Genomic DNA, 16,141 nt, shown 5'->3' with positions numbered 1-16,141 from the left:
GCCACAGCCCAACCTCCCACATTTCCACCACAGATGAAGCTTCATAATGCTGACTCCCCTACTGCTGCTACCTCCGCAGTCATCTAAGGCACCGGAGGAAGCAGCAGGGCTTAATGGAACTGCGTCACAATCGCTCGCCATTCATTCCTATTTCTAGCACGCTCTCTTGCCTCTCTCACATCTATCCTCCTATCAGCCAGAGCTTTCTTCGCACCATCCATCAACCCAAACCTAACCTTGGCCTTCCTCCTGTACTTCTCCCATCAACTCTTGTATTCATCACCTATTTTAGCAGACAACCATTTTCCATTCTTGCAACATGGCCAAACCACCTCAACACATTCATATCCACTCTACCCGCTAACTCATTTCTTACACCCGTTCTATCCCTCACCACTTCGTTCCTAACCCTATCTACTCGAGATACACCAGCAATACTCCTCAGACACTTCATCTCAAACACATTCAATTTCTGTCTCTCCATCATTTTCATTCCCCACAACTCCGATCCATACATCACAGTTGGTACAATCACTTTCTCATATAGAACTCTCTTTACATTCATCCCCAACCCTCTATTTTTTACTACTCCCTTAACTGCCCCCAGCACTTTGCAACCTTCATTCACTCTTTGACGTACATCTGCTTCCACTCCACCATTTGCTGCAAAAATAGACCCCAAGTACTTAAAATGATCCACCTCCTCAAGTAACTCTCCATTCAACATGACATTCTACCTTGCACCACCTTCCCTTCTCGTACATCTCATAACCTTACTCTTACCCACATTAACTCACAACTTCCTTCTCTAACACACCCTTCCAAATTCTGTCACTAGTCGGTCAAGCTTCTCTTCAGTGTCTGCAACCAGTACAGTATCATCTGCAAACAACAACTGATTTACCTCCCATTCATGGTCATTCTCGTCTACCAGTTTTAATGATCGTCCAAGCACTCGTGCTTTCACCTCTCTCACCACTCCATCAACATACAAGTTAAACAACTACGGCGGCATCACACATCCCTGTCTCCGCCCCACTCTCACCGCAAACCAATCACTCACTTCATTTCCTATTCTAACACATGCTTTACTACCTTTGTAGAAACTTTTCACTGCTTGCAACAACCTTCCACCAACTCCATATAACCTCATCACATGCCACATTGCTTCCCTATCAACTCTATCATATGTTTTCTCCAGATCCATAAACGCAACATAAACCTCCTTACCTTTTGCTAAATATTTCTCGCATATCTGCCTGAATGTAAAAATCTCATTCATACAACACCTACCTCTTCTAAAACCACCTTGTACTTCCAAGATTGCATTTTCTGTTTTATCCTTAATCCTATTAATCAATACTCTACCATACACTTTTCCAACTACACTCAACAAACTAATACCTCTTGAATTAAAACACTCATGCACATCTCCCTTACCCTTATATAGTGGTACAATACATGCACAAACCCAATCTACTGGTACCATTGACAACACAAAACACATATTAAACAAACTCACCAACCATTCAAGTACAGTCACACCCCCTTCCTTCAACATCTTAGCTTTCACACCATCCATACTAGATTCTTTTCCTACTCTCGTTTCATCTAGTGCTCTCCTCACTTCATCTATTGTAATCTCTCTCTCATTCTCATCTCCCATCACTGGTACCTCACCATCTGGAACAGCAATTATATCTGCCTCCCTATTATCCTCAACATTCAGCAAATTTTCAAAATATTCCGCCTATCTTTTCCTTGCCTCCTCTCCTTTTCACAACCTCCCATTTCCATCTTTCACTGTCTCTTCAATTCTTGAGCCGGCCTTCCATACTGTCTTCACTTCTCTCCAAAACTTCTTCTTATTCTCTTCATATGACTGACCCAATCCCTGACCCTACCTCAGGTCAGCTGCCCTCTTTGCCTCACGTACCTTGCGCTTTACTTCCACATTTTTCTCTCTATATTTTTCATACTTCTCTATACTATTACTCTGCAGCCATTCTTCAAAAGCCCTCTTTTTCTCTTCCACTTTTACCTTCACTCCTTCATTCCACCATTCACTGCCCCTCCTTATGCTGCCTCCAACAACCTTCTTGCTACATACATCACTTGCAATCCCAACAAAATTTTCTTTTACTAACTTCCACTCCTCCTCTAAATTACCAGTTTCTCTTACTCTCACCTCGTCATATGCCATTTTCAACCTTTCCTGATATTTAGTTTTTACCCCCGGTTTTATTAGCTCTTCAATCCTCACTACCTCCCTTTTACATCCACTACTCTATTCCCCCACTCTTTTGCTACAACTAATTTTCCTTCCACCAAAAAATGATCAGACATACCGTTAGCCATACCCCTAAACACGTGCACATCTTTCAATCTTCCAAAAATTCTTTTAGTTATCAACACGTAATCAATTAATGCCCTTTCTACTACTCTTCCATTTGCCACTCTTACCCATGTATACTTATTTTTATCTTTCTTTTTAAAGAAGCTAGCACTTATTACCATCTTTTGTTCAACACACACACACACACACACACACACACACACACACACACATATATATATATATATATATATATATATATATATATATATATATATATATATATATATATATATATATATAAATATATATATATATATATATATATATATATATATATATATATATATATATATATATATATATATATATATATATATATATATACATATATATATATATATATATATATATATATATATATATATATATATATATATATATATATATACATATATATATATATATATATATATATATATATATATATATATATATATATATATATATATATATATATATATATATATATATATATATATATATATATATATATATATATATATATATATATATATATATATATATATATATATATATATATATATATATATATATATATATATACATATACCAAAGGCACTTCCCCCAATTTTGGGGGTAGCAGACATCAACAAGAAACAAAACAAAAAAGGGGACCTCTACTCTCTACGTTCCTCCAGCCTAACCAGGGACTCAGCCGAGTTCAGCTGGTACTGCTAGGGTTCACAGCCCAACCTCCCACATTTCCACTACAGATGAAGCTTCATACTGCTGACTCCCCTACTGCTGCTACCTCCGCGGTCATCTAAGGCACCGGAGGAAGCAGCAGGGCCTACCGGAACTGCATCACAATCGCTCGCCATTCATTCCTATTTCTAGCACGCTCTCTTGCCTCTCTCACATCTATCCTCCTATCACCCAGAGCTTTCTTCACACCATCCATCCACCTAAACCTTGACCTTCCTCTTGTACTTCTCCCATCAATTCTTGCATTCATCACCTTCTTTAGCAGACAGCCATTTTCCATTCTCTAAACATGGCCAAACCACCTCAACACATTCATATCCACTCTACCCGCTAACTCATTTCTTACACCCGTTCTATCCCTCACCACTTCGTTCCTAACCCTATCTACTCGAGATACACCAGCCATACTCCTCAGACACTTCATCTCAAACACATTCAATTTCTGTCTCTCCATCACTTTCATTCCCCACAACTCCGATCCATACATCACAGTTGGTACAATCACTTTCTCATATAGAACTCTCTTTACATTCATGCCCAACACTCTATTTTCTACTACTCCCTTAACTGCCCCCAGCACTTTGCAACCTTCATTGACTCTCTGACGTACATCTGCTTCCACTCCACCATTTGCTGCAACAACAGACCCCAAGTACTTAAACTGATCCACCTCCTCAAGTAACTCTCCATTTAACATGACATTCAACCTTGCACTACCTTCCCTTCTCGTACATCTCATAACCTTACTCTTACCCACATTAACTCTCAACTTCCTTCTCTCACACACCCTTCCAAATTCTGTCACTAGTCGATCAAGCTTCTCTTCTGTGTCTGCTACCAGTACAGTATCATCCGCAAACAACAACTGATTTACCTCCCATTCATGATCATTCTCGTCTACCAGTTTTAATCCTCGTCCAAGCACTCGAGCATTCACCTCTCTCACCACTCCATCAACATACAAGTTAAACAACCACGGCGACATCACACATCCCTGTCTCAGCCCCACTCTCACCGGAAACCAATCGCTCACTTCATTTCCTATTCTAACACATGCTTTACTACCTTTGTAGAAACTTTTCACTGCTTGCAACAACCTTCCACCAACTCCATATAACCTCATCACATTCCACATTGCTTCCCTATCAACTCTATCATATGCTTTCTCCAGATCCATAAACGCAACATAAACCTCCTTACCTTTTGCTAAATATTTCTCGCATATCTGCCTAACTGTAAAAATCTGATACATACAACCCCTACCTCTTCTAAAACCACCCTGTCCTTCCAAGATTGCATTTTCTGTTTTATCATTAATCTTATTAATCAGTACTCTACCATACACTTTTCCAACTACACTCAACAAACTAATACCTCTTGAATTACAACACTCATGCACATCTCCCTTACCCTTATATAGTGGTACAATACATACACAGACCCAATCTACTGGTACCATTGACAACACAAAACACACATTAAACAATCTCACCAACCATTCAAGTACAGTCACACCCCCTTCCTTCAACATCTCAGCTTTCACACCACCCATACCAGATGCTTTTCCTACTCTCGTTTCATCTAGTGCTCTCCTCACTTCTTCTATTGTAATCTCTCGTTCATTCTCATCTCCCATCACTGGCACCTCAACACCTGGAACAGCAATTATATCTTCCTCCCTATCATCCTCAACATTCAGCAAACTTTCAAAATATTCCGCTTATCTTTTCCTTGCCTCCTCTCCTTTTAACAACCTTCCATTTCCATCTTTCACTGTCTCTTCAATTCTTGCGCCGGGCTTCCTTACTCTCTTCACTTCTTTCCAAAACTTCTTCTTATTTTCTTCATATGACTGACCCAGTCCCTGACCCCACCTCAGGTCAGCTGCCCTCTTTGCCTCACGTACCTTGCGCTTTACTTCCACCTTTTTCTCTCTATAATTTTCATACTTCTCTATACTATTACTCTGCAGCCATTCTTCAAAAGCCCTCTTTTTCTCTTCCACTTTTACCTTCACTCCTTCATTCCACCATTCACTGCCTTTCCTCATGCTGCCTCCAACAACCTTCTTGCCACATACATCACTTGCAATCCCAACAAAATTTTCTTTTGCTAACTTCCACTCCATTTCTGAATTACCAGTTTTTCTTACTCTCACCTCGTCATATGCCATTTTCAACCTTTTCTGATATTTACTTTTTACCCCCGGTTTTATTAGCTCTTCAACCCTCACTAGCTCCCTTTTACATCCACCTACTCTATTCCCCCACTCTTTTGCTAAAACTAATTTTCCTTCCACCAAAAAATGATCAGACATACCGTTAGCCATACCCCTAAACACGTGCACGTCTTTCAATCTTCCAAAGATTCTTTTAGTTATCAACACATAATACACTAATGCCCTTTCTACTACTCTTCCATTTGCCACTATTACCCATTTATACTTATTTTTATCTTTCTTTTTAACCCTGGATAGGTACGATGGGTCGTTCGCGACCCCGAGCGTCAAAAAAAAACAGGTTTTTCTCACGTGACTCACCCCCGTGACTGAATTTGTGGGTGATCGACCTGCAGGAGGTGTTTCCCCTACACGCTCTAGTAGTGTCCAAATGTGCATTGCTGTAGATGTACTCCTTCCCCGATTTCTGAGACGAGTCGGGGTCGTTCGCGACCGAGTTTACCCTTCTAAGGTAGTTTGCATAATTATCAAAGTTATTACGTATTATGAAATTGTCGTAGAATGGTGCAACTTGTATAGGTTATCAGTTGTGGAAAGTCTTGGTGGATTATTTGGCTACCATGTGCATGATTTTTTTTTTTGTTAAAATATCGTTCATCACCACGAGGACCATTTTACCGCGAGTGCCCCTTTTTCATTTTTTTTCATTTTTTTTCCAAGTCATTTTTCCGTAAGATATTGCCAAATAGTGTCGTAAAACTTTTGCTTGTTTAGTGTTGGAAAGTGTGTCTAGATGATCTGGCTACCCATGCATGACTTTGTTTTTGTCAGATACGACGTAGTTATTGGTATATTGGGTATTTAACTGCGGTTACCGATTTCTGTTTTTTTTCAATATTTGTAAAAATTACTACGTAGTAAGGAATTGCCGTATATTATTAATTTTTTTTTCTTGTTTATGTGTTAGAAAGTGTGCCTTGATGGTTGGGCTAACACGTGCATGTCTTTTTTTTTTTTTTCTGAGATTCCGTATATTAGAATGTCGGGCATTTTACCGCGAGTACCCCTTTTTCATTTTTTTTCATTTTTTTGCCAAGTCATTTTTCCGTAAGATATTGCGAAATAGTGTCGTAAAACTTTTGCTTTTTAGTGTTGGAAAGTGTGTCTAGATGATCTGGCTACCCATGCGTGATTTTGTTTTTGTCAGATACGACGTAGTTATTGGTATATTGGGTATTTAACTGCGGTTGCCAATTTCTGTTTTTTTTCAATATTTGTAAAAATTTACTACGTAGTAAGGAATTGCCGTATTTTATTGATTTTTTTTTCATGTTTATGTGTTAGAAAGTGTGCCTTGATGGTTGGGCTAACACGTGCATGTCTTTTTTTTTTTATCTGAGATGCCGTATATTAGAATGTTGGGCATTTTTCCGCGAGTGCCCCTTTTTATTTGTTTTGCATTTTTTTGCTTAGTCATGTTACCGTAAGGAATTGGCAAGTAGTGTCGCAAAACTTATATTTTTATAGTGTTGGAAAGTGTTTCTAGATGATCTGGCTACCCATGCCTATTTTTTTTTTTAGCCAGATATGGCGTATATATGAGTATGTGTTCGATTTTCCTGTGATTGCCATTTTTTCGTTTTTTCCCATTTCTTTCAAAATTACTACGTACTAAGGAACTATCACAGAGTAATGATTCATTTATATGTTTATTTGTCGGAAAATGTGCCTTGATGGTTTGCCTAGCACGTGGCTGAAATTTTTTTTTTCTGAAATGCCGTATATTAGAATGGCCATTTTTCCACGAGTGCCCCTTTTTATTTGTTTTGCATTTTTTTGCTTAGTCATGTTACCGTAAGGAATTGGCAAGTAGTGTAGCAAAACTTATATTCTTATAGTGTTGGAAAGTGTTTCTAGATGATCTGGCTACCCAAGCCTATCTTTTTTTTTTTTTAGCCAGATATGGCGTATATATAGGTATGTGTTCGATTTTCCTGTGATTGCCATTTTTTCGTTTTTTCCCATTTCTTTCAAAATTACTACGTACTAAGGAACTATCACAGAGTAATGATTCATTTAGATGTTTATTTGTCGGAAAATGTGCCTTGATGGTTTGCCTAGCACGTGGCTGAATTTTTTTTTTCTGAAATGCCGTATATTAGAATGTTAGCCATTTTTCCGCGAGTGCCCCTTTTTATTTGTTTTGCATTTTTTCGCTTAGTCATGTTACCGTAAGGAATTGGCAAGTAGTGTCGCAAAACTTATATTTTTATAGTGTTGGAAAGTGTTTCTAGATGATCTGGCTACCCATGCCTATCTTTTTTTAGCCAGATATGGCGTATATATAGGTATGTATTCGATTTTCCGGTGATTGCCATTTTTTCGTTTTTTCCCAATTCTTTCAAAATTACTACGTACTAAGGAACTATCACAGAGTAATGATTCCTCTAGATGTTTATTTGTCGGAAAATTTTGTTTACTTTTTTTTTGATTGAATATCATCAAATTTTTTTAGCTAAAATATTATATTGTTTTACATTTTTTTTTTTCGATTTTATTTCCCTTCAAAAAATTTTTTTTGGGTCAGAATTTCAATTTTATAGTCGTAAAATAATCGACAATTATCCAGCAACCCACCATACAATTTTTATGCATATCCAATAATAATTAGATTAGTAAATAACACCTTGAAATTGACATACCCTTCCTACATTTCAAGTGGCAGATTAGGGAGTCTGAGTCAGTGTGGTTGGCGGCCATTTTGTGGACATATCCGAAGCGTAAGCTGCCCTATCTATATATATTCTTGTTCCCTATAGAATTTGTGATATGTTGGTATATTTTTACCTGCATAAATATCATATATATTAAATATATGTATTTTTTTACGAAATTTCTAAGTACTCAAAAAATTACCTTTAGATATGGCCCCTGATATAAATGTAATTTACAAAATAATGAAGATTTTTTTACATATTTCTATTTTAGGATAACATATGTTTATTCCCTAAAAAAATTAGCCACTTCCTATTTCATTTTGGGTACCCAAAAAAATTCATGAAATTTGGACAAATTTTTTTGGACAAAAAAAGTTACTCTTTTTTTCTCATTTCAGATCTTCACCTCCATGGGTCTGACTTCATCCAAAATACATCAAGATGTGTCCTAAACATTCAAGAATCAATTCCTAAAAGGATTTGTGTATATATGTATAAACTTTTTTTTTATGAATTTTTATGTCAGGTCTTTTTTTTCTACTTAATTTTTTAAAATATTTATAATAAATTGTTTTTCTGCAGATGAGTAGTATTTATTTTTACAGTTGTTTTAAGTATTCATTGAAGTTTTTTTGGCAAAAGAAAAAAGGAGGTTACTGCAAAAACTGATTTTTCAAGAATTTTTTTTGGCGTCGGGGTTGTTCGCGTCCGAGTATACCCTTAAAGGGGTGTCCGAGGAGCGTACCTATTCAGGGTTAAAAAAGCTAGCACTTATTACCATCTCTTGTTCAACACACATATCTACGAGTCTCTCACCACTCTCATTTTCACCTGGTACGCCATACTTCCCAATGACACCTTCTACCTCTCCAGCGCCCACTCTAGCATTTAAGTCACCCATAACAACTACATAATTACTTCTACCCAGTCCTTCTACACACCTAGTTAATTCATTCCAGAACTCATTCCGCTCTTTTTCACTTTTCTCACTACCTGGCCCATATGCACTGACAAACGCCCAACATTCCCTACCCAACCTAACCCTTACCCACATTAACCTAGATGATTTCTCCTTCCATTCCACTACTTTACCTGTCATCTATTCACTCAGCAATAAAGCCACACCCTCTCTCGCTCTTCCCCTTTCAATCCCAGACACTCTACCAGACATTTTACCAAACATCACTTCACCCTTTCCTTTCATCTTTGTCTCACACAAGGCCAATACATCCATCCTTCTACTTCTAAACATATTTCCAATCTCACATCTTTTACTCTCTATCGTACTACATCCACTCACATTCAAACACCCCAAAACTAGAGTGTGGGGAGCAGTCACTCTCCCCTCAGCTCCATCTCTTTGATGATGTCTCACAGGAATTTCTCTGACCTTGCTCTTGGACCAAGAAGACCGCAAGGACGTACACCTTACCTTCTCAGTTGGGAAGCTGGAAGCTGATATTGCTGAATGCCAGTTCGGTGAGGCATTTCCATAACTGTTGGAGGTTCTCTTGCGTAAAGAGCAAGAGATAATGGAAAGACTTGCAGCATATATATATATATATATATATATATATATATATATATATATATATATATATATATATATATATATATATATATATATATATATATATATATATATATATATATGCTGCAAGTCTTTCCATTATATATATATATATATATATATATATATATATATATATATATATATATATATATATATATATATATATATATATATATATATATGCTGCAAGTCTTTCCATTAATTTTGGAGGCGAAGAGTTTGCTTGGGCGTTTTGCACAGTATGATATATATATCAATACATTATGTCCATACACCGAAGATACATCATTTCATGATTCAAATACTGATAATTATTTCCATTCATTCGCAATATGAAGAATACCCTTCATGCTGTTGTCAGAGAGATTATTTTTAGTCTTTTAAGTTTAATAGGTCGCCCATGAATGGCAGAGTCAAGGACCAGTGACAATACCCCTAGAAACAAGAAACTCTCTACCCAAGATAGAACCACGGAGGGCCAGGGAATGGCTGCGGATGACTAATCAGGCACACCTATAGGCTCCCTGAACCTCCTATGCATAGCTCATATAATCCTTTAAAGAGTCCCTTATTATTCCTCATTCATTACCACCCAAGTAGGCTTCTAGAGCCTGCTGAGAGGTCGTCTTCTTCAGAGAAATCTGAATATCTGCAATGCAATTGATGACATTTCAAGACTAATCCCTCTTTGGCCAATTGTTAAAATGCAAGTTGCTTAGGACTGATCCTCCATCAGCTTGTCTCAGGAGATCAATGCACGAGGACCAAATGTAAGCTTTAAGCCAGCACTATTCAATACCTTCACACATAGTATTGTACATACATACACACACACACACACACACACACACACACACACACACATATATATATATATATATATATATATATATATATATATATATATATATATATATATATATATATATATATATATATATGTGTGTGTGTGTGTGTGTGTGTGTGAGTGTGTGTACCAATAGTAAATATCAGCTTTCATGTTGATCGCTCTTTCAATTTCCCCAATAGTTTCTATAAATTTTGATCTGTATCTCGTTCTTTCTCAAGAATCATAGAAAAATATTAGATAAAATTGTATTTTTATTCTGTCTCTTATGGAAATCATTCTCTATTTACGAAAGCTCTTTGTAACAAAATTGTAACTTCCTATCAACTGATAGGTATTCCTTTTTTCATATCAAAGAATTTCTCAAAAACGGAGATCTTATCTATAATGGTAACCTTATATCATTGAAAGTGATTTAAAAGGAAATATCATAGACAATTTTAATATTAAAATTGAGATATGTTGAACTTCTATGATAAGTCAACAATGACTTAAACCAAGTAAAAATTATTTCATAAATTATAAACGACATACAAGTTTTTTTTTTTTACATATATAAGAGACATATCACCTTTTTTTATTTATTTTTCAATCTAAATGTCAGAGAAATGTTAAAAAATAATTTATTCAATATTATCGTTATAAATAATTTGTATAAAAGGAGTTGAATAATAAAAAAAAATGGTTTTGCAAAACTCTTACCGAACATTTATACTGTTTTTCATCAGAAGTTTATAACATAAAACAAAAAAGCAACGAATAAACAACGGATATGTCATGTTATTCCCCAAGAAAGTACAGATGAAGAGTTTACCCTTTTTACACATTCTTAAGATGCTAATTTTTCTATATTTACAAACCACTCCACTGAAAAATATAAGGAATGAACAGATAATTAATATACTTTTTTTTTCACAAGACTTTCATTGACCTTTTACGAAGATATATAAAAAACAAGTTATGCTAATAATCAGCTAACGATCCCCCCCATCTCTCTCTCTCTCTCTCTCTCTCTCTCTCTCTCTCTCTCTCTCTCTCTCTCTCTCTCTCTCTCTCTCTCTCTCTCTCTCTCTCTCTCTCTCTCTCTCTCTCTCTTCTACTATTTCCTTGAATAAATCTATTTATGTCATTCTTTTATATACAACAGTTTATCTTCATTGGCAACAAAAATTACCAGCTCTTCCACTCAACTGTTTTAGATTAACTTTGCTTTCTCTCATTTTGATTATTATTACCTATTCATCTTTATTTACCATACCTTGACATAAGATGATATCCTTTAGGAAGTAAAGAGAAATTCCCCCAATCAACAAGAAAATACTGTTACAATGGACTGAACATAGATTAAAAGTCTCAATTTATCACGATTAGATTAACTGTTGCCCCAAAGCAGACTTCTTTCGGTGCATTTCCAGTTCTAGGTGTCGAATAAGTTAAGAGCACCGTTTGTCGAAGCCAAAGCATTGAGATGTAAGGAAAATTCTTGTCCATCTTTCACTTTGCTTTCACTAAGGGTGGAATTGGCTTTCGTCCATCTCCGAGATATTGGACTGTTGAAGAAACCTTACTTGGGTTCGAGAGAGAGAGAGAGAGAGAGAGAGAGAGAGAGAGAGAGAGAAAGAGAGACTTCTAGTTTGAAATTAGTGTATTCCTGCGCAGGTATTAATTTCGCTGCTGTTCCTTTAAACTACAACAACTACCAACTATAGATCTTGACTCCAGTGAATGGATGTTTTTCATGGAAGAACAAAACTTGGAAAATAACTGTCTAAGAACTATGAAGTAGACGTATTGTTAAGGAGACAGCCAGATACTTTGTTTTTCTACTAGCTTATCTACCACTGTAAAGAGAGAGAGAGAGAGAGAGAGAGAGAGAGAGAGAGAGAGAGAGAGAGAGAGAGAGAGAGAGAGAGAGAGAGAGAGAGAGATGTGGGTAAGGGTATTACATTCGTCAGAGCTACTTGAACCATTCAAAGTAAAACTGGCATGAAAAGACAGGGCAGGGGGTTGGGCTAGGATTCATATGGGCTGATGGGTTGATAGTTTAAAATCCTTTTTCATACACCGATGATTATGGAAGGCTATTTTGATATTTATAAAATACAAATACTGTAACTTGTGTAAATACTGGATGATATCATTCAATTTGCTGATTCACTTCTTGCAATTTGTTTTAAAATACATATGATTGCCAAAAAAAAAAAAATAATGTATTACATCCTATGATCTGAACTCTTTATTATGTTATTTTCTTATCCATTTCATAAATATCCAGGAATATACTCTTTACAACAAATATTGATAAAAGGGAGTATATGATATTGAAACTCACTGAATAATACAATTAATTGGGACAATAACATCCCTTTCATTAAGGATAAAAAACAATGAATCAAGGTTTTCCTTATCGAGGCTGTTGTGCAAACTTGATTCAATGAATTTTAGTTTGGACAAACTTTTTCACATTTCACTTTACTGCAGGGTAACGAGAGGATTACTTATTGAAATATATATATGATTGTCAATAAGCTGCAGTGAAGATTATGCATTTGAGGAGAAGTAGAGGTATATAGGGTAGGTATTTGTCAATTAACCTTAAAAAAAAAACTCTATTCCTTCTATGTTGGTATCAGAAATGGAATTTTGATCTGGGTGTTTTCGGTGAATAATTAAAAATGCCAGAAGATTTTCACATACGTTTTCCTTATCAACGCCAAGAAGATTACAGCTTAAATTCGTTCGTTAGGGGTTCCTTTCTGATCACCATCATCATCTCCTCCCACGCCTATTAACGCATACACATATGACATTTGAATAATCTCTATCATATTTCCATTTCCAATCCTATCCTGCCATTTAACATTTTACCAACCGTGTTTCACACAATTGTACATAATTCTTTTTGTATATATTATGCTTGTATCTTCGCTCTTCCCTCGCACTAAAACGAACATGAAACTTCATGTCTGGTTTTTCCTCTGTAATATTGTCTGTCTTGTGAACTTGTTATGTCCTGTTGCCTTGAGGTTTTGTATATAAGGAGAATGTTCTACAATATAACTCAGTCGTTTCCAACCTGCCTTTGGGTTCACAAACTTACTCGGCACCGTCTCAACATCCAACATTCTCCTGAGGGGTTTGTTCTCAAATATAGAAATCTGTTGAATATTGCTTCATTGTTATACCATGATTTATGTCCATACTGTATCACCGATCTCACTAAAATCCTATATAGCCATATTTTTATGTTATTTCAGGCGATTTGATTTCCAAGTTTTACTCAACTAGCCAATGCATTTTTTTTAACATAAATTCTAAAGATCCTCTATTAGAGATCATAGTTCATAAATATTTCAATGATTCCACCTCATTAATCCTTTCCACTTCCAATGATATTCCATCTTACATGAGTATTCCGTTCTCATTATCTCTGTCTTTCTTCTATATATCTTGAGTCAAACCTCATATGATACTTCATGCAATCTGGTAATCAAGCTTTTCTGATAGAGTATGACATTTTGCGGATCAAATAAGTCAATAAATTAACACTTTCTTCGAATTGCCTCCTTATTGATGATGATACTGCATAAAGGATGATGTCAATGACAGTGAAAAGGGAATCATTATCCAAATGTAATTATAGAGCAATTGCCCAAGTGCCTAACAACCATAATCACTTTACAGTATACGAATCCAAGAATACTTTGTTAGTGTGGCACTAGGATTTCATCGGTTTTATGTTATAAGAAATAAGTTTTGTTACACTTCAATATAAGGAATATTTCGGGATCAGCTTGTTATGTAAATTACGTAAGACTTTCGTCTTTAATTAAATGTATTCTTCATTTAAGTCAGTACATGTAAATTTACGTCATTTCCTAAGAATTAACTTTCGATTTCACGTATTCTGTTACTAAGTCTTAAATAATCTGTTTAAGAGGGCATGTGGTCCATACAAGATATGAACAAAGGCTTATGGAAATCGTTTTATATTTCTATGTGGTATGGTGTCTTGTGAAAAAAACATGCGCAATTCTTATATTTGCTATGTGTTTTGGAAGGTTCTCGAAAAGTCCAGAGTTAGATTTTAACTTTTTTTTTTTTATTTCCGAGGACAAAGGTGGGCAGACCCAGCTGAGACAGATTTGCCGTACAGCGAGGTTTATTTTCCTGTTCGATTCGTGATAGTTAATACATCTGGCGTTGCTAGGGGCTGTCCCAAAGCAACGATAATAATCTATTAGAATATTTTAGAAGTAAATGAGTCATATATAAGCAGCCTAAGGGATGTATAGGGGCAGAGGAGAAAAAGTCATCCTGTGAAAGAGCCAAATTTTCCCTTTCTCTGCCTAATGCCTATAGTGTGTCCTCTCCAAAGAGATTAAGATTAATTACGACATATATCGTGTGTAATGTGTAAAATTAAGAAAGAAATTAAAGTTGATTTCAAATTTATTGTGTTTTGGTGAGTGTTGGTATTGTGTAGATCTTTGTAACTGGCCGAGCGACATTTATGTAAATACTTGAAGTTCGCAAGTTTATTAGTTACTCTATATTAATTTTTCAAGAATTTAAGCACTAGAGTTTAATTATTTATTTTGTCTTAGTTTAGGGTTTTATTCAGACTTTGTATCAAGTCAAGTAATTATATAATTTTCTGAGCATAAAATTTTTTTCTTAGTCTAAGTTCTGTTCTGACCTAATATTTTGAGCAATTGATTTTTTTTATACAAATTCTTTCAAATTGTTGCAATTTCCATGAATTATATTTGTTTGAGGAGTGTATTATTTCAATCACCCGTGTTTATTTCAGTACTCGCTCGTATCCTGTAAAAAAAGAGGTGTTTTTAAATAATTATTTTGAATCATTACCCAATTTGATTCAGAGTGTACTTAAGAAGATCTTTGGATATTCACTGTTTATATATATTTCTCTCTGGGAGTTATATAGCTGTCTCAAAGCTCGGGTATTAATATTTCTTAATTCTAATAGGTTTAATGTAAAAACAAACAAGTGAGTTTGGAACTCGAAATGCTGTGTAGCTAGTTAGCCATTATATATATATATATATATATATATATATATATATATATATATATATATATATATATATATATATATATATATATATATATATATATATACACACACTATTATATTTTGGTCCCCAGACACGGCACCAGAGTATAATATATTTTTGGTGCCCAGACATTACGGATCGAGCAAGTGTGTTTTAAATATTGGTGATAACAGGTCCGTGTCTGAATAAAGGTTTTGACCAATTTAGTGTTGCTAAGATTCTCTGTATTGTTAGGATATATTTTTTTGGATAGGAACATTTTTTTTTTGGTAAAGTACAAGATAGCACAGTTTAATATCCAAGAGTTTTTGAATAACCCAAATGTTCAGGAAATGTCATACGCTAATGCAACTGAAGTTCAGTGGCTCCCTTTTTTAATGGCATGTGGTGTCCATGCAGTAAGTGGGATGATTAAATCCCAAATCAAGTGTCTAGCCTTAGAAGCGTAGATAAAATAGCGGAAATTGTCAGAACAAGGTATTGTAGTAGCTTATGAACTGTTAGAGTAAGCTGAAGAAGAGTTTGTTGCTATGCAAGGACCAGTTGGCCCAAGAACTTAAGGATGAAAACAAAAACGGATGTATAGGAGGAGATTCGATAAATTGCAGTGGAGGAGAATT

At 35.4% G+C, this 16,141-nt stretch overlaps 1 protein-coding gene across 1 annotated transcript in view; it reads left to right on the top strand.

Annotated features, from left to right (window-relative positions):
• The window catches only part of LOC137640769 (putative autophagy-related protein 11), a 38,143-nt gene that overhangs the window by 10,709 nt on the left and 11,293 nt on the right, over positions 1 to 16,141 (top strand). Inside the window, exon 3 of the mRNA XM_068373244.1 lies at positions 9,398 to 9,499. Within this exon, the coding sequence (XP_068229345.1) occupies positions 9,398 to 9,499 (102 nt within the window). The remainder of the gene's footprint in view (positions 1 to 9,397; positions 9,500 to 16,141) is intronic.

The sequence above is a fragment of the Palaemon carinicauda genome, chromosome 5 (assembly GCF_036898095.1).
Source record: "Palaemon carinicauda isolate YSFRI2023 chromosome 5, ASM3689809v2, whole genome shotgun sequence".
Lineage (NCBI taxonomy): Eukaryota > Metazoa > Arthropoda > Malacostraca > Decapoda > Palaemonidae > Palaemon > Palaemon carinicauda.
The sequence above is the reverse complement of the archived record's forward strand: the minus strand, read 5'-3'. Positions and strand labels throughout refer to the sequence as shown.